Source organism: Grammomys surdaster, unplaced genomic scaffold (genome assembly GCF_004785775.1).
Source record: "Grammomys surdaster isolate TR1022 unplaced genomic scaffold, NIH_TR_1.0 201, whole genome shotgun sequence".
Classification (NCBI taxonomy): domain Eukaryota; kingdom Metazoa; phylum Chordata; class Mammalia; order Rodentia; family Muridae; genus Grammomys; species Grammomys surdaster.
The window spans coordinates 9,643,299-9,663,464 of NW_021604646.1; the positions used below are offsets into that span (position 1 = coordinate 9,643,299).

A 20,166-nucleotide genomic window follows, 5' to 3' on the forward strand; every position below is an offset into this window, starting at 1 on the left:
TATATATATCTTGGATATTTGGATACATATATATCCATATATCAATAACAATTCATATATATATATATAAATTATTATTTCTTGGAATGAAATATAATAAATAGAACAACAATAAATATAATTTAATATTGAATGCTAGTGAAGTTGAATTTTCCCTCTTTTGATATTTGAATTATTACTTTTATGAGTATTATATCCCTTGCTTTCATTGACATAAGAATGCCCCCAGATAATAGAAATATAGACTTACCTTTTCTGGTGTCACTTGGCAACTTCATTCTGGCACTGACACTGAGAGTTTTCTGTTTTTTTTGGAAAAGGGGAGGTACCAAGCTTATCTCCATCTTCAGGATGAAGAGACTGATACAGTCCTGGGATTCCCTCTAGTATATTTTAGATACCCTCTTACCGATTGCACTTACATCCAGTCCAGTTAAAACAGCTTCATTCACAGGGGCAAGCTTCCAAGTACAATGTTGAGCCTAAGGTGACATTTCCAGCTTTCGTTTAGATGAACATCTGATGTTTTCTCTCTCCTTCTAAGGTGCTCCCAAGACACAGTGGTAGGCCAGACGGTCAATGACCTTATAACAAACAGCAAGGAGAAAATTCATCTCCAGTTTTCTGAAGACTGTCTCTACCTGAATGTTTACACTCCTGTTGACTTGATGAAGAATACCAATAGGCTGCCAGTAAGTGAGGGGTCCACTAAAGTTCCAGCATCCAGATCTCTGTGCAACCAGAAGGCAACAAAGGCATCTGGGCACAGGGCTCCATAGAGGCACCATGGGCACCATGATCAGACTGATTCAAGAATTCATCCCACCAAGGGTTTCCCTGTTTCACTCTTCCCCAAAGACATCAGAATTGCTACCTGCCTAGAACTGCATCTTGTTTTCTCCACGATTTCTTATGCTACTAAAAAAAAAAATACTTTCAGATATTAGATTAGAATCTGATCTCAGAGCAGGTAAGACACAACTTGTAGTAAAGTTAGTAGTAGAAGGAATCTTAGAGAAAAAGCTTTCTGTGTAGTTAAGGAAACTGAGGCTCATATAGGGAAGACACACAGAAGGGGTGACAGGATAAGAGCTTGGGTCTTTACACCTGTGCTCTTAGGCAGGGGCTGTCAAGGGAGATGTGTGCCGCCTTTTTCCTCACATTACTTAAGACAACTTTCACTGCTGTAGGGAAACTCTCATGGTCCATGATGGTAGTGTAGAGGGAGGAGTCTGGGGCAAGTTCATAAACACTTTTCATGTCCTTTGCCACCTACCTGTGATTGTATTGTATGTAGCTCTTTCCCCTCCCTGGTTGCCTTTGGCACATGCTGATGGCCTAATGAGTCAGCATTTCCCATAGAAATAAGGAGGCGGGTGTAGGGCAGGCTGCCAGTTACAGGGCAGAGTCCTGGGGACAAGCTACTATAAAAGAGATGATCTTTGAAGTTAAAACAGGGTGTGAGTACCCACCCAGGCTCTCAGAATCTTCTAGGATAGAACTCAGAAGTGAAGGAAGAGGCTGTGATCTTGAGAACAGTATTTGCTCCTAAACATGCTTAGTTTGCACAACATGCACTTGATTCAGTCTTTCCTTGGACAGAATCAGTCCTATAGGAGGATAAATACGGTCTCTGGGAACATGGGAGTAGGTCACCTCACCAGCAATGCACACAGGGCTTCAACCTCAAGGTCTGGGTTTGAATCCTTGGTCTTCATTTCACTTGCTGTGAGACCAAGCCCTATCTACTTACTCAGCTTCTCATCCTCAAATAGGGGTTTTCAATGTAAACACTCAGTGACGACTGTGTAGCCAGTCCTGGCTCAGTAGGCAGAACAGCAGCAGCAATGAACCAAAGAGAAGGGAGTTGTATTCTTACTCTTTCTTAATGCCTTAAAGTTGTAGGGGTTGTAATTCATGTCTAGCATCAGGTTATTGAATTGTGGCCGTGAGCTGCAGGGAGCTACATTGTAAATAATCATTTCAAATTGCTCAGCATAGTCTTGTTGAATAGTTTGTGTTATTTTTTTATTAGTAATGTTATATAAACACATAAAATATTTAATGTTATACATTATAACTTTATCTTCTCTCCATTCTATGACATGTGAGCTTTTTAAATCCAAGGGTCATCAAGAGTTATTGTATGCCCCCTCGGCCTTAAGTGAACTCACAGTCCTTGGTGTGTTCTAGGCATTCAGGTACTTATGTAACTGAAGACTTCCTAGCGGATGTGTACGTGAAGTTAGTAGGATGGGGAGGACATGAAACAGAGGGGACGTTGGGTAGGGGCCCCATTGAGGATGTGTGGAGTTTGAAACAATCATCACTCAGGTACATTAGTATTATCAGAGCTGAGAGTAAAACTTGAATACTGCCCCTTGCTAATTTTTAGACATCAGAATGGTGTGCTGTTAGAGAGAACATGACATCCCTTTGTTTTCCATCATAATGCTCTTTCTTTGGAAAGACCTGAATAGACACTGAACAGGGAGAGGTCTATAGGAAAAGTAGAAAATGTTGACTGTGATCACCCCCTGAGCCTAGTTAGGAAAGGTGTGGACAGAGACTGCCTTTGAGTGGTGATCTCCCCCAGTCAGGGTATGGCTAAGAGAACCAAACCAGAAAACATATGAGCTTTTTGTACTTCCTATGACAGGATGGTTCTTTTCTTGCTGTCCAGGTGATGGTGTGGATCCATGGAGGTGGACTGGTAGTAGGTGGAGCGTCTACCTATGATGGACTGGCCCTGTCTGCCCACGAAAATGTGGTGGTGGTGACCATTCAGTATCGGCTGGGCATCTGGGGATTCTTCAGGTAGTATTTTTGGCCTTCCTAGCTCCCTTATTGGACCTGTACTGGTCTTTTCTAAATGGCCAACATACCTGAAACTGGTTGATGGTAAAGAAGATAGATTTATTTAGTTCAGAATGCAGATGGCCAGAAGCTTAAGACTGGGCCATTTCATCAGAGTTGGGTGGTGAAAAGCTCTACCTTAGAATGCATTAGTGGAGGAAATAAAATTTAATCTGTGGGCTAAAGAGCAAAGTACATGAGAAGACAATAAGCTGGAGAGAAGGGAGGGGCAGGTTAATCTCTTAGCAGCTTTTAATTGCTGTGTTAAAACATCACAACCAAAAGCAGCTTGGGAAAAAAAGGGCTTTTGGCTTACATATCCCAATCATAGTTGATCATTGAGGGAAGTTAGGGCAGGAATTTAAGAAAAGAACTAGAGAGATCATGAAAGACTGCTCCTTACTGGCTTGCTTTCAAGGCACACTCCTCTTGCTTTTCATGTATCAGAGGACCACCCACAATAAATGTAATTCTTCTAGGTGGGGTTTCTCTTGTCCCGGAATAATGACAAGACATTACCATGCCTGTTTTAGCCTGTTTCAGCTCCCAAATAAACTAAACACAGACGTGATATTTTTATTAACAAGCTGCCAGCACTGAGCTGGGCAGGTTCTGGGCTATTGTAACATGACTAGGCTGCCTACTATCCAACCACATGCCCCATCGCTTGCCATCTGGTCTTGTCCTGGCTTGCTCTGGTCCATGTGTGTCCTCATAGCTGTTCTCTCATGATCCCATGGTAAAACTTCCTGGTTCATCATCTTTTTCTCCCTCTCTAACTTCTTTTTCCTTTGGATTCTCCTCCCCAATATTAGAATTGGAAGTCCTGTCCTATTCTCTTCTCCTGACCAGCTATTGGATGATCAGCATTTTACTAATCAATCAGAGGTGATGGCAAACAGTCTTTATACCTCATTGATATAGGAGATGCTCCAATAATCATGACATTGACAATGCCTAGACTACAGCCACATCTCTGGACACATCAATCAGCATCTGAATATACACTGCACAAAACCATCCCCAAACAGTAGGCTGGGATCTTCCCTCTTTGTCAGACATTAATCAAGACAGTGCCTTCATGGTCTTGCCTATGGGCTAATCAGATGGAGGTTGTTTGTCAATTGTGGTTCCTTTTTCTCAGATGACTCTAGTTTGCATCAAGTTGGCAAAAAACTATAAGCACAGGCACCATCTCACTGTCTCAGGAAGAAGTAACCCCATCTCTCTGAGGACACGGATCACCAAAAGATTCCAGTGTGCCCAATGACTTAATTACCTTCCACTGGGCCTCACCTTCCACATAGTCTATCACTGCATAATTCTGATACATTAGGGACCAAGGGCCCAGCACATGAACCCTTACCACATCAGCCATATCCAAACCATCAAAAAGGCATCAATGCGGTCATCCTTCATGAGGATTTTTGCTAAGTTTCTTCACAAGGTTCCCAGTTCCATCTTTCTTGAATCCCACTTCATTCTCCAACCACACCTGTCCACTTCCTTCACAGCTTCCTTTCAGGATGTGTACTCCATCCACCAAAATGATGCTTACCTTGTGAGACCCACTCTTCATCTTGCTGCCTTCTAAGTGCACATCCCATTTTCACCTGCACTGCTCAGATCGCCACATTCCTCTATGGCAGGCATGGTACCAGAGTGTGGCAGGCAGGTTTCTAACTAACCACCCACCAGGCTGTTCTCAAGGCCAATCATGGCCTTATCAGTCCTCATCCCAAGTTCATGTGGCTCATGTGCACCAGCCACAGACAATTATTCCAGCCTCTTTGAGATGGTCCCATTCCTAGCTTTGTCCACTTCCTTTCTCCCTAGTTCCTGCTTCTCAGCCCTTCCACTCTCTGTCTTCAAGCTATATGTAATATATGCTAGTATATATAACATAATATATAATATAATAATATATAATAATATATGACACAATTATTATATATAATATATGATATATATAATATAACAATATAATAATAATATATAATAATACATATATGTTATATATCCCTCTCTTCTAATTTCATGAGTGATCCTGGAAGTACTTAACAGAGTTCCCTGTTTGTAGTCTTCACCTCTCCTTTGAACCCCAAGTGTTTCTCTTTAGCTAACACCTTACACCTCTGATTGTCTGCAGGGCATGGCACACACCACTTCACAAGGTGTTTGTCAAAATTATTCCTCACAGCAAAGACCTTAGGTGTTTCCCATAAGGACCTCTGCATAGCTGCTGGCAGCTCCAACTTCCTGGGTGCTCTGGACAAAGGCCTTGCAGGTTACTGAACTCTTTTCTCCTGCTCTCCCATGCAACATGCAGTCTCTTCTACTAATCAGAACCCCAAGTCTCTGGCCTATTATTATACACTGATTAGATTTTATAAACCTGTAAATTCACTATGAGAGTGCTCCACAGAGTGGCCTGAATGCTCTGGGAGACAACAACTGAGTCATGTTAGGCCTCTGCACAATGTTCCCTGTTATTTGCAACAATACAGAAACCCTTTCCAGGGCTCCTGGTCTCTGGCCTCCCTGCATTTCACAGCCAGCACCCTCACACCCTTGTTCACACAGCCTTGGCATCTTTGCACATGATGTTTCTTTTAACCCAAAGTTCATTCATTAGATGCCAGTAAGACCTAGACTCACTGTATTTAGGTCTTTACTAAATGCCATTGTCTCATTAAGGCCTTCACTGGTCATGAGAAATGAATGCTCATGACTTTGCTTTTGTCTCTTTCTTTCTGACATTTTTTCTAGTGGCATGATGTACCCTTTGAATCTGTTGGTTTGTGGTCTGCAGTGTAAAATGAATGTAGTTAGAGTTTGTCTCTTTGTTTCCCGGAAGTACAGTCAGATGGATGATAGATACTCAGTACACAGTTGCTAAAAGAAATATTGAGAGCCCTACAAAGATCAATGTAGGGATGAGAGGTAGGGGAAGTCCTCTGTGTCGGGCATCAGAACATAGCATAATTCTGGAAGTTTCACTGAGGAACCCCAGTCAATTGGAAGTCCTGGGAGCCTTGCTATTCTATTTACCTCCCCTTTATTTTCTTTCAGCACTGGGGATCAACACAGCAGGGGGAACTGGGGTCACTTGGACCAGGTGGCTGCACTGCATTGGATCCAGGACAACATTGCCAATTTTGGGGGGGACCCAGGCTCTGTGACCATCTTTGGAGAGTCAGCAGGAGGCGAAAGTGTCTCTGTTCTTGTAAGTGTTTCTGGAAATCCATGCTTAGATTCGGTGAATTTACCCATGGAATCTCTTGGAGACCAGCCATCTCCAAGGGCCACAGGCATCTTTACTTTCAATGCAGAAGTTCAGTAACCTACTCATTATGCACTAGATGGTGAGGGGCTAAGGACCAAACTTACGCTTTGGTTTCCAGAAATTTCAGTGTCCAACTTTGTGTTCTAGAGCCATAAGCATTTCCAGTTTCAGGCACTGACGATCCTAGTCTTCTCGAGTGGTTGATCCCCCCCTCCTTCATTTTAATCATTTAGCATTAAGACTTGGCACTTCTTTTGGAAATAGCGTTGAGTAGAAACCACAAAAAGGAAGAAGTAGCTTCTAAACTCCGAGACAGATCTATTATGCTATGACTCAAGTACTGAAAGTCAGCAGGGAACTCTGAAGTGGTCTTGTGACTTGTCAATACCCATGAGGGAGGGCACCTGACTCTGGAGCAGAGGGATGGCTTTTGCTTGGAAGGTAGGTGAGAAGAGAAATGTGTGGACAGGAAATGGGCAAGTCCTGCTAGGGGATGCAGGACACAGATGCTTGAAGGCATAAATGTGTTGCTGATGTAGGGAATAGAAAGAACTTAAGGAAATTCTAAGGAAAGCTACGGAAAGTTAACTCACAGAGTGAAGGTGTCCATTTCTAGTCTGTCTGTCTGTCTGTCTGTCTGTCTGTCTGTCTCCCTTCCTACTCTCTCAACCAGCCCACGAATCTACTAACCTATGCATCTATGATCTATCTGCATCTAAGAACCAATGAATCTATATATCTATGTCATCTACATATGGTATCTATCCGTACATCTGTCATCTCTCCAATGACCTATGGATCTATTTATAGTCCGTCAATCCTCTCTCATCATCTGTCTCTATTCTTATCATGTCTCTATTTTCTGACTCTATACAGTCTAATTACATTCCTTTCCTACAGTAAAACTTTCCTGAATAATGTAAGGTGATGCAAATATCTCCCCAAAACATTACTCACTTACATAACACCATGATCTATAATTGCACACTATTCCACATTAAAATGAGAACTCGCTTATCTACCTAATATCCTAACATAAGGATATTGTTTCCATTACAAAACGTCCCATGTTAATCAAATATCTTTTTACCCCTCTGGTCATTTCATATTCCCCCTCCTTCTTATTTCCTGCCTGCCCCTCTGTTTTTCATTTTGCCGTTAGTTGTCCCATAAGCTGTATCCTCAGCCCTTTCTATCATGCCCCCATTTCTTAGGATAAGATCTGTGTAATAGAAATTCTATGGCAGAATTTGTGGCTAGCTGTTGCTAAAACTATCTTTCAAGTAGTTTTGATTATCATGATGACCTGACCATATATATTCTGATTTGCTCTTTAGTGTATGCTCTGGTTCCACTACACTGAGGTTTTGTGGGGAAATCTAAGATCCAAGAAAAGGCCCAGAAAGCAGGCCAGGAAAGATGAGGTGTGCTCATTTCCACAGAGCATTGCAGTCTCTAGGTGAATGTGTAGGCAGGGGAGAAGATAGAAGCAGCTTTAAATTGCAAAGAGAAGCCATGAATTTGAGAGAGTCAGATAGACAGACAGGCAGACAGACACAAACACACAGACACAGACACAGAGACAGACACACACACACACACAGACACACACACACGCAGAAAAAGAGAGAGAGAGAGAAAGAGAGAGAGAGAGAGAGAGAGAGAGAGAGAATATAAGGGGGAGTGGTACATAGAAATGGTTGGAAGGAGGATGGGGAAGGGGGAAATTATGAATTATGTAATTACAATTTATTTAATTATTCTAATTATGAAATTACAATTATGTAATTATTACAAAAGGGGCAAGCTGACCTTCTTGTATGTGTAAATTCTTTCCTCCATTCCTCTCTCATGCTAGGTATTGTCTCCTCTGACCAAGAACCTCTTCCATAGAGCCATTTCTCAGAGTGGTGTGGTCTTCACTTCTGGTTTGTTTATGGAGGATGCCAGTTCAGTGACTGAAGTAAGTTCCACCCTGAATGACTCCCGTGTCCTTCCCTCTGGTTTCCTGGGGCCGGGTGGGATGGGGGAGGAAGCTTTCTGCTTAATGTGATTCAACTCATGGGATTCTTGAAATAAGACTCATTGAATGGGAGGGGCTTTTCAGAATTCATGCTAGCAGCACTCTGAAGGTATCTGACCTATCTTTCTATAGATCACATTAAGGATCCTTGCAGTTCTGCAGAGGTTACGTGTGGAGACAGGATATCCTTGGAAGGAAGCTGCCTGCATTAGTTCTCATACAGTGGGCACTGGAAACTGAAGCCAAATGGCCAGGAAGTGAGAGAGATCTAAGCTAGACAGTGGGATCATGGATTCTTACTCTTCACTTGTCAGTACATGGCTTCTCTTTAGATAATATATTCTAATATTTTGCTCATTTTTAAAGTTAAAAGGGAACAGCATGAGATAGCAAGTGACACATTGACATATGGTGTCACAATTACAATTAGTAACAGAAGCAACAATTCATGGGCTCCAGAAACCACATCTTATGGTTTAGAGTGTTTTTAGGAAACCTTTTCTGTCTTCAGAAGTGGTGCCTGTAGTAGAGCCCCTGTCTACATCAGTGGAAGGTACTGACATTGCTCTTGACATCTGAAGTTGCCTGTTATCTCTTGTAGCAAATTGCTGATGTTGCTGGCTGTAAAACCACCACATCTGCCGTCATTGTTCACTGCCTGCGCCAGAAGACAGAGGAGGAGCTCTTAGAGATTACACAGAAAATGGTGGGTGTGTAGTCTAGTAAACTTCTTCTACAGGGTTGCACACAATCTTTATTCAGTCTTCTGTCATCTGACTCTAAGGTGTCCAAGGCTTGTCTTTATTCATTTATTCATTTATTTATTTATTTGCTGGTTTATTTGTTGTTTGTTTACTTTTATGTTTACTTATTGGGAGCAATATCAGTCATTGATGCCAACAGAGAGTTTTGTGCTTTCTTATTTATTTATTTATTTATTTATTTATTTAAGTTTTAGAAGTTAAAATACAATTATTTTCTTCCCTCCCCTGAGCCTCTCCCCTTATTTTCTCTCAAATTCATGGTCCCTCTTTCTGTAATTGTTGGTGTGTGTGTGTATGTGTGTGTGTGTGTGTTCTGCAATGACTGTCACTGGACATCTAGGAGACACAATTTTCTCTTGTGAGAGTGTATTTTTTTTCCTGAAGCACTGAGCAGGAAAAGGGATAAGTTGAAACAGAATCTTCAAAAGTAACTAATGTCTTAATATATATGGCTGAGTCTGTCTGCTCTGGAGATGTTATTGAGACTCTATTCATAAACTTTCCATTCTGTTTTTGGCTTCCCATTGAAACATGAATGTCTTCTGGAAAGATAAAAATTAACAACACTCTACATGTACATCATATCTGCTTAGAAACTGTCTAGCACCAACACTTGAGCAATCATTTTGGTTCAAACTTTCTCAAACTGGAACTGTTATGTACTCATTTTGAACTGTCAGCTGCATTCAGGCATACATTGACTCAGCGCACATTCAGATGCCTGAATTTATGAAGAGAAAAGTAGAGGATTGGGAAAGGAATAGAAGGCTCATCCTGCCCTGCTAGTTTATACCACATCCAGCTAAACCTCCACTTGATGCTGCTGCATCCTCTCCATCTTTTTTTTTTAAACAGGAAAATTGGGGCAGTGTTGCCAAAGAGGATCTCTTATTGGGATGGTTGAGGGAAGATTCGGGTACAGGCAAGCAGACATTTTACCCATAGCTCCAGTGTCCCTGACTCTGGGTCCCAGGATCTGTTGACTTCCTGCTGCCACTCCCTCTCATCTTGCTTCACAAGATGTAACATTCAGATTGTAACATTCAGAAAACATAGAATGTAGGGTTCTCTTGCATCAGCCACAGAGGAACTAGGAGCACAGTCCAAGTTCCAATGATCAGACTTCATACCAGGAAGGTTGACCACCATAATCTGCCTTTGTTTCCACAGAACTTTTTTAAGTTTGATGTACAAGGAGATACCAAAAAGGTAAGGATATTTTAAGATTTTTCAACCTTGGAGTGATAAATTTCAATTAAATACAGTTAGTAGAATTCCCACTGATGGAAACATACTGTCTTGTATATGCTGTTGAGGTGCAGAGCAGAAATTCACTTGATAGTTAACACAGCCAAGGAGAACAGAGGTGTGACTGGCTCTACTCTCCTGACTGCCAGCTCAGTACACAAATCAGGAATTCTCTATTTATTTCTCATTTGCCTTTCTTGCTCAAAAATTGGCCCTATGAAAAGAGACAACACTAGAACTTTTCACTGTCAAAAGACTGAGATTAATCGCTAAGAGTCTCAGGAGCCATTTTTGAGTACCAAAACTCTTTCAGAGGGAAAAGGGACTCAGGAGATTTGTAGAGAAGAGCCTGCAGTGTCAATCCTGAGACTATCACACAGTATCTTATATCATGGAAGCTTCAACAGGGCCTCCCCATCTCACTCCTTACCCCAGCAGTGACCAAGGTCTGGGGAGATTAGTTATGCAGCATCACACTCTGTGGTAGGATATGATTTTGAACTGGGATATAGCAGGAAAACAGACAAGATGTCTATCCATCTTGGAGAATTTTATTCTGGAGGATGAGAGTGAAATAGAAAAAAAATATTGAACTATATTTTGGGTCTTGGTCATGGCTCAGATAAAAAATTGGAATATAGGGACAGAAATGGCCAGTGGTTACATGTAGAGAAGGTCACAGATGATGGATTCAAGAGCTGAGGTCATCTGAGTCAAACTCTGGAAGAAAGAAACACTCTGTTGTGTAACCTGGAGGTAGAAGGAGATAAAGGGGCCTGCTGCAGGAGAAGGTGTTTGGGGGGAGTGATAGGGAGAAGAGTAGGCTTGAGTTTGGGGAGGGAACAGAGATTCAAAGGGAAATGGTCACTAGGAGGTTTGGGTTATGGGGAGGTGTCCAGAGTACTCTGTATGGACCAATGACATGGTGAATTTGAAAGTGTTTTTCAACATGTAGAAATAGACTATATGAAAGGGGCAGAGGAGATGCCAAGACAAACTTGGAGATCTCTCAGAGGAGGCAACATAGGCGAAGACCATGGCAAATTCTATAAATGTCAGAGAAGTAGAATGGTAAAGGAGTAGCCGAGAGGAATTACTGGTGGATGCTTTATAAACTGTAAGAAAAGAGAGGGAGGAAGGATGCTCCTGACTCTGTAATTCAAGCACTTGGTATCACACCATTGCCTTCAGCACCCTCAAAGTGGACAGTGCCAATGACTGTGGTTCTTATAGATGGCAAAGTTAATGCTCTCAAAGGTGTGCTACCCAATTTGGTCCTTGAGGTCTCTTTCTTGAATTTACTATCTCTTTCTCACACCACCATTCCCTGTCATGGCTTGTAGCAGCACAAGGTGTGCCCTGAGGAACACAAGATAGACCAGGTAAAATGTAAAAGCCTGAAAAGACTTACAGGGAAAATATTCTTGCTTCCTCTATAATTTAACTTTCTGTTACTATCATAAATACTCTAGATAAACAACTGATCAAGGAGCAGAATTTGTTTTGGTGGACAGTTTTGAGACTTCTTTCCATGTTCAGTTGTCCTTACTTCTTTGTGATGGAAGTAGGAAGGGGGAAAGGATGGGAGTCCACGGTCAGCTTCAAGTTCACATTCCCAATAAGGTTAACTTTTATACTTTACTCTATTTCCTAAAGATCCCACCTCCCACAAGCAGCACTGCCTGGAGAGCAAGATTACAACACACGGGCCTTTCAAAGACATTTATGATCCAAATAACAGTGCCTCCATTGAGTTAGCTACCAGAGAGTCAGAGGTGTGCCAGATGTACAATGTGCCCTACTGTGTGAACATCTTTCTAAGTCCACTCTAGAATGTTCCTCTATCCATGACTCAGATAGTCCTGGGATTAAACCTACATACAGCCAGAATTGTTAAAATAGCCTCCAAAGGTAGGGGAGGATATTTGCCTACCTGAGGGTAAGGCCATTCTGTGGAGTGGTCTTGTGGTACCTACAGTGTGTGATAAAACTTGGGAAAAAGTAAGGAGCCATCTAAACTTGTGGATTCACATGTTTAAAATTCACATAAGGATGACAACTTTAAAATAATCATAGCATGGAGCATGATTGTGAAGGTGAAGATATGTAGCATTATATTGCCGAAAGAGAGGGAGAAATAGCAAGTTCTACACATTTTTATATCCACTAATTCTTTTTTTGTAAACCTATGTGCCACTAAATAGAACCTCACACATAGCATGTGAACGTTGGCATTATTATGGTGAGAAACTCAGAGTAAATGCATTATACATTTTCCCTGAAGCAGTGACTTAGGCTTCACTAATTCAACACTCAGAACAACCTTACAAACCTATCTGTAAGAAATAGTGAGGACTAATTCTAGGTAATGTGCTAAAAATTGAAATATATGGTACATGATACATGTTAATTTGAGTTCAGGATCCCCCTACCCCTTCTTTGGCACCATTACTTTTCTACAGACAGATGCTCTTAATCAGATCTTTGTGACTCTAGACATTTAGTTTCCTTATAATGACCCTTTATTTTCTGTGGTCACTGTGAACATAGCCATGAAGGTCAATGTTCTAGTCACAGTCATGGGGTCTGTGTTTGAGCTGCTTACCTAGACAGGCATAGCAGGAGATGTGGATGATTTCTGACACTGGGCTGCTCTGTTTCCCAGAACTATCCTTTTATGCCCACTGTGCTCGATGGAGTGGTGCTGTCAAAGGCACCAGAAGAGATCCTGGCTGAGAAGAACTTCAACACAGTGCCCTACATCGTGGGAATCAACAAACAAGAGTTTGGTTGGATTCTGCCAACGGTGATCATAAACAGACCTGTTAGACAGATGACCTTCCTCCTCTACCAATCATTCATCCAGCCTGTGCACTCATGAGTTCTTTGTCCAAGCCACGCTTGGTATCTAGGACAGCTGTCCCTATTACTATGAGTGATTCTTCCATGGAAACATTCTTGAACATCACCTATCTCCATTGAAATGGAGGCCTGGGAATATGTTTTCCTTAATGAATCTTGGAATTCCCAAGGCTGGTTGTACTGCAGAGATAACAATTGTGTAGATGAAGTAGCCAAATAAAGCAAGACAGGAGTTAAGAGGTCAGGAGCATCAGGCTCAGGTACACAAAGATCCACTTGGGCTTAGCCTCTTTAAGTCTCAAGGGTGCTTTCATTGCCTCAGGGCTAGTGTTCAGAAAAGTGCTATGACTGAGTTCACATTTGTTTCTAATAGGTAGGAAGAGGTTTTCTTCTTTATCACTTAGAATAGTTAAAACAGAAATGTAGGAGGTGGACATAGGAAAAGCCCCAAATGGTTATACAGCGAGGCAGGTTTGACTCAGGAATACAGTGGCAGGGAGGGAAAGACCAAACATGATTCGACCTCAAGTCTGACGAAAACAGTGGGGATGTTTGTGGGTTGATGGTATATAATTGCTACTTTCTACAGTGACTTATGTAAGAGAAGGGTCAGAGGCAAGTCTTCCCATCAGTGGAATTCCCCTGGAGAACATGTAGTTTTGTTCGAAAGCATTGGACTTTATCAGGCAGGCATAGAAGGGTTTTGTGGTGCCGTAAGTTGCTGAAAAAATGCTGAATCCGGGACTCTGAGAGTAGAGATTTGGATGGTGTCAGTGCATGCTGTGAGTTTTCCAGCTCTCACTGGAGGATTTCAGATATCATCCAAAGAACCTGACAACAATGGTTGTAAGAGTGACTTCCTTACTCTGCAGAGTTTGTGAGGACTCAGTTTGTTCCTCTATCTTTAAGCTCTCTGCTTCTACTATAACTGTCTAAATGTTCCTCCACTGCTCATAGGAACAGTGTTCCCCTAGCCTGATAAATAGGTAACCAAGTGCCTATATTTATTTCCTTGAATTTCTGTATAGATTTTTATCAAATTCATGGGAGGGTCATATCCACTGCTGAGCAGCTAGAGCCTATATCTCACAATGGGTAGGATGGCATTCCTCGTTGTCTATTCCTGTTAATACCTGAGGACTCACAAATACTTAACTCTTTTTAAAAACAGATAATGGAATTTCCACCAACTGATGTAAAACTGGACAAGAAGGTGGTCTCACTGCTCCTGAGGAAGTTGGCTTATTTCTTTGTAAGCATCTTGTGATTTTCTGGTAATTGGCTGAGGGGTTGGCCCAGATTATAGAGCATTTCAATTTCAGAAAAGACTGACACTGTGGATCTGTTCCTATTTTTTCCAACTTCCTGATTATATCACCTCGGGAGGGATTTATATGGGACTCAGAAATCTCACGATTGACCAAACCTCGATTCACTAGAAAAACAAAAACAAACAAACAAACCAACTAACCACTGCTCAGTTGGAGGTGGTCACTTTCTTCATCCATTTCAGAACATACCAGAGGATGGAATTCCAGTTTCCGTTGAGAAATATTTAAAAGGCACAGATGACCCTGTCAAAAATAGAGTCTTACTCCTACAATTGATTGCGGATGTGATGTTTGGTGTACCATCTGTGATCGTGTCTCGTGGCCACAGAGGTGAGTCCAACAGGTTGGATGGCAGCCAAAGATCTACCAGCTTTGAGCTCTGAATATTTCACCTCCTAGAATAGACAGATGAAAGAGTTTTGTGGTGAAGGCCTCAGAGTTTTGGTTCAGGAAGGGCTCTGTTCTGCTCAGTCCTTGTAAGTAGTGGACTCTAATGGCAGGATGTAAATATGAGCAGATAATTCATGAGTTGATCCCAGGAAAGGTCACTGATGGAGATGAGGAGTGACCAGGATGGAGATGGAGGCCAATCAATGATGCACACTGCTAAGCACATGACCTCTGTGCATTTGGTGCTGGGGAACTCTGAGAGTAATCAGATGACAGGTCTTAGGGTTATTCCATCTGAGTAATGGGGGAGATATTCATCTACCACTGCTCACTTATCATTGGTGTGCTTCGATCTGCTGCACACATGGAAAAAATAGTTTATAGTGACCAGGGAAAACGTTCAGGCAAAAGATCTCCTAGTGTTACCAGTACTGGACATAGAAGTCAGGCTTCTTTGGCCAGACAAAATGCCTAACATAAACATGATGAGGGAAGAGAGACTTATTTGGGTCAAGGTTTCAGTGTGTGATGAGTAGACCCTACTGTTGTGTCCTTGAGGTGAGACTCAATAGCATTTTGGGGAGCATAGTGGAGCATGAATGTTCACTTCATGGCATACATGAAGTAAAGAGGAAGAAGGATGCGAGACATGGTCAGTAAAGCTCTATTTCCAAGGACTTGCCCCTAGTGACACAATTTATGTTTGATACGTGGAAATACTATTTGATGTTTGCTTGGTGACTTCTTTCCTCTGCTTTGATTTCATCCCATTTACTTATTATTTGTCAATACTTTGGGAGTCTATAGGGTTTCTACTTGAGAAATGTGCTGTCCATGAACAGTGTTGCACACACGGCTTTTCAATTTGGATGCTTTCTTTTTCTTTCATCAATGGTTGAAGTAGACTTCCAGCCCTGTACTGAATCAGAAGCATGTGCAAGATAATCTTTGTCTTGTTTCAAGTTTTAGAAAAAAATATTTTCCTTGTTGTGGACAATGTTAGCACTGGGACTCTTATATATTGCCTTATTATATTAAAATACATTCCATCTCTCTCCTATTGGCCAACATTTTATTATGAAAGTTGAGTTTTATCAAAAAGTTTTTGCATGTAACGGGGTGACTATTTTTGTCCCTCTGCCTGTCACATGATACAGCACAGTTCCCATGTATGTTAAGCTGGTATGTATCACAAGTGTAATTCATGTTTGACCTTGGTAAATTATCTTTCCAATATGTTGTTAAACTGGTTTGTTGGTATTCTGTCAAGTATTTTTCCATCTATGTTTATTAAGGACCTTGGTATAGTCTTCTTTTCTTGTAGTGTCTTGTCTTATTTTTAAATTTGTGTGACTATGTCTTCCTGGGAATGAAACTGGTGATGTTTTGTTGATTTGTGAGGAAATTTGGTGAGAATTTGAGATATTTTGGCTCTTCATTCTTTAAATATTTGTAACTATCCTTTGGGGGGAAGTCATCACTTTTTTTTCAATGGAAAGCTTTAATCACCAGCCCAAGTTCATTCATCACTAATCTCCAGATTGTCTGTTTCTCCTTAGTTGAGCTTTGGTAGTCTTTATTGGACTAATAGCTCACCTGTTTCTTCCTGGTGCCCAACCTATGTTCTTACAGTTATTTGTAATAATATCTTCTGTTCCGTTGAAGTCTCATGGCATCTAGTGTAAGGTCACCTTCATTTATGATTTTCTCTATTTGATTCTCCTCTGACTTTTTTTGGGGGTGGGGGGGGTGAATCTAGTTAAACTTTGTCAATATTTTTTATCCTAATAAATAAAAAACAATCTTTTAAACCTCATACTCTCACAAATCTGTTTCTCTCTGGCCACCCCTTTTGTGGTTATTTACCTCAGTACCCGAGACATTCTAGGTGAGCATTCTGCCATTGTGCTGCATTCCCAGTCCTCACAGGTAATCTTTGTCTGACCTTCATTTCCTCCCTTCTCTAGCTTTAGGCTTAGTTTGTTCTAGTTCCTGTACTCACAGCATGTGCTTCACGCATTTTATGTCATATCATTTTGTAAGGACAATTTATTTTAGCTATAGATTATTTGTTTTAGCTATTGTTGTTAGTGCTTTTTTTTTTTTTTTGTCTTTTAATGTTGCGACTTGGAATCCACTTGCTGCCTGCATGATTGTTACAGCTCTAGAGTGTTCCGGATTCTATTTAAGTCTTTGACATTTGTGTCAACAAGTTTCATGTTGTTCATTAATATCTTTTTACTTTACCTTAAAAACTCTATTAATTTCTATAAGACATGTCTATAGATGCTTAATTCCATGTATTTCTGTTTGTTTATTTCTCCGTTATTAATGACATCCTTACACACTATGGTATTTCTGAGACATGAAAGACTGATCATTCCCTCTCTGCATATATTTAAATTTTAATAACTTCTACCACAGAGATCCTTGCATAACCATGTTTGTTACCACACCATTGACAGAAAAGAAGTAGAACTAGCCTAGATGTTCAAAAATGGATAAATGGGGTAAATAAAATGTGGTATACACAATGAAAGTTTATGAAGAAAACATGTTTTCAAGAAAATGGTGAAACAGAAAACAGAAAAATCAGGAAACAGAAAATCAGGTTAAGTAAAAATAAAGTTGACATAGGAGACAAATATGATGTATATTACCCCTATATGTGAAGCCTAGATTTACATTTTTATGTATGTGTGCATGTAGGGAGAAACTAGATAAAAATAAAAACAAGGAGAAAAGAGGAGATGTTAAGGGAGAAGAAATAAGGAAGAGGATGATATTATACATGCGTCCTAAAAGTAGAATAAAGGGTATTTTCAGAAGGAAGAGGATAAGCAAGGAGGTAGAATGAATATGAAGGAGGGCAGTGGGGGAAAGAAATTAATCAAATACAATATGTATGGAAACATAGCAACGGAACCCATTACTCTTATGTTAACTTAAAATAATTAAGTAGCTAATTAAATTTAAAATGTAACATTATTAAGTATTTAAAACAATCATAAATAACACTTTCAGGCAAGCACTTGGATTTGCCTCTCACTCCTGGAAATTAGTGAGCAAACCATGGGAATGCTCAAAGCCAGTCTGAATGGAAGACACTCAGGAGATTGTAGATTTTCTTGTGCACAAGTGCACTGCCATCAACACCTGTATGTTTTGGTTTTGGGTGCATTTTCCTTATTAACTTTTATGTTTATGAATTTCTGACTCACATTCTACCTCCACTTGCTCTTGTTAAGCAGCTGCAAGCTCTTCCAGGAGATTCACTGAAAGAGTTCTGCTTTGCTGATGACCAGAGGTTCCTTCACAGATAGAGACTTTTAAACCCATCCAAGTACATACTTAATAACATGAAATGTACATGAATCCATGTCTTCCCAGATGCTGGAGCCCCAACCTACATGTATGAATTTCAGTATCGCCCAAGCTTCTCATCAGAATTGAAACCCAAGACAGTGATTGGAGACCATGGAGATGAAATCTCTTCTGTCTTTGGTGCTCCAATTTTAAGAGGTAATGGGGCTTTGAACTCTGTGTTCTCGTGATTCCAGTCTTCCTTCTGTGGCCTTTAGAACATTTCTCCTCTCTTAATTTTCATTCCCCAACTCACAGTAACAGGAATGAGCTAAACTCTCAAGGGGCCAGCCTTTCTCCCACTCCAGCATACATGAGAAAAGGTATATACTCAAAGACAGTGAGTAATACTTTGTATCATGATGTTGTCCACTAATATAACTCAGAGAAATGAGTCACTGAAGTTGCCTCACTCTAATACACAAATGCCACTGTTTGATTTCCCATTTAAAATGCCATATCTGAATGTAAATTAGGATAAGGTCAAGCTGTTGCTGACTATGAGTCAGATGTTGTGTGCATGAATCTGTCTATATGCATACTTACTTAACTAAAAGTTATGTTTTACTTTTATTATAGCTAATAATATAATATTTAAAGAAAATCTTTCACAAACCTCTTTAATACCTGAACTCTAAGTAGTCCAAGTGATTTGGCTCACTTCAATGGCTGCTGAGAACATATCCTGGGCATCTACCAATTAGATGTGTTTTAAGATATTTGTTTTTCTAATATATATTTATAATATATTATATAGCATATAACATAACATATATGTTGTATATATTATATATACATAGACACTAATATAACTATTAATTATATATAGACATATATGTATATATAATAGCAACTCAATGTGCATTTCATATATATAGGTGTCTATATATATTAACATATATTATATGTTATACATCATACATTATATGTTATATTTTTATCTTATTTCCCACAGAGGGTGCCTCTGAAGAGGAGATTAACCTCAGCAAGATGATGATGAAATTCTGGGCCAACTTTGCTCGGAATGGGTGAGTCTAGTACAAAGATCTTGCTAAGATATTGGGCAAAATGGAACTCCTGGGAAGAGGTAGATTTTAAAATTTAAGTGATCAAATTCCACCTGTGGTCACAGTGCTCTGACAATGGAGCTTCTCCATTTCTTGCTGTACAAAAGTGACACCGAAACTTTAAGACATTCTGTTTTTTTCTGTTCCCAGGAATCCTAATGGTCAGGGGCTGCCACACTGGCCAGAGTATGATCAGAAGGAAGGGTATCTGCAGATTGGAGCCACCACCCAACAAGCCCAGAGACTGAAAGATAAGGAAGTGGCGTACTGGACTGAGCTTAGGGCCAAGAAACCACTGCAGACAGGACACACTGAGCTGTGAATGGGAAGCTCTACCAGCCTCAGGAGACCAACAGAGTCAAGATGAGGATACTCCACAGAAGATGTTTCTTGGTCAAAGATAACTTTTTGAGAAGATGGAGAATTTTGTCATAGTGATGGGCAGAGGCAAGGGAGATGAATTATTGTTTCTTAGTTTGGAGAATAAATGTTAATTTTTAGATCAACTCAGTGTCTTTGTCTCCACCTACCTTAGATTGAAAAAGAGATAGAAATATAGAAAGAAACAAATAGAAGGAAACTATAGTAGAAAGATGCCTCGATGTAGGGGGTGTGGCTCAGCAGGTAGTTACCTCAAATTAGCAAATGTTTCAAGAGTTCAAGTGAATTGTGAGCTTTGGCTCACCTTCTGCCTCCAGTTGAGAAATATCATCAAACCTGAGAAGGCTGCATGCTAATGTACTAATGTTCCAGAGGTGATGTGTGGGTTTGCTTGAGTATTCAAGATCCCCAGTGACTACATACTCAAGGAGGAGTTTACTGCCACCATTAACTTCTCTATGCTCATGCAAAAATTGGAAGCAGGATTTAAGACGTTAGAAAACCCATCTCTAGTGATGTAGGCATTGCTCAGACTAGTACTCTGATGAATGGTACTCTACAACCATTTGAAAACACATTATTTTCTACTTCGGGG

At 40.5% G+C, this 20,166-nt stretch overlaps 1 protein-coding gene across 2 annotated transcripts in view; it reads left to right on the plus strand.

The window, feature by feature from the left end:
* Positions 1–19,512, plus strand: part of LOC114623710 (carboxylesterase 1E-like) — a 23,854-nt gene extending 4,342 nt beyond the window's left edge. For both annotated transcript variants that reach the window (XM_028770408.1, XM_028770409.1), the window contains exons 3-14: positions 545–692; positions 2,684–2,817; positions 5,929–6,082; positions 8,001–8,105; positions 8,767–8,871; positions 10,100–10,138; positions 12,843–12,983; positions 14,211–14,291; positions 14,553–14,700; positions 18,151–18,282; positions 19,079–19,151; positions 19,341–19,512. In XM_028770408.1, coding sequence (XP_028626241.1) covers positions 545–692; positions 2,684–2,817; positions 5,929–6,082; positions 8,001–8,105; positions 8,767–8,871; positions 10,100–10,138; positions 12,843–12,983; positions 14,211–14,291; positions 14,553–14,700; positions 18,151–18,282; positions 19,079–19,151; positions 19,341–19,512 — 1,432 coding nt within the window. The remainder of the gene's footprint in view (positions 1–544; positions 693–2,683; positions 2,818–5,928; positions 6,083–8,000; positions 8,106–8,766; positions 8,872–10,099; positions 10,139–12,842; positions 12,984–14,210; positions 14,292–14,552; positions 14,701–18,150; positions 18,283–19,078; positions 19,152–19,340) is intronic.
* Positions 19,513–20,166: the final 654 nt, after the last annotated feature.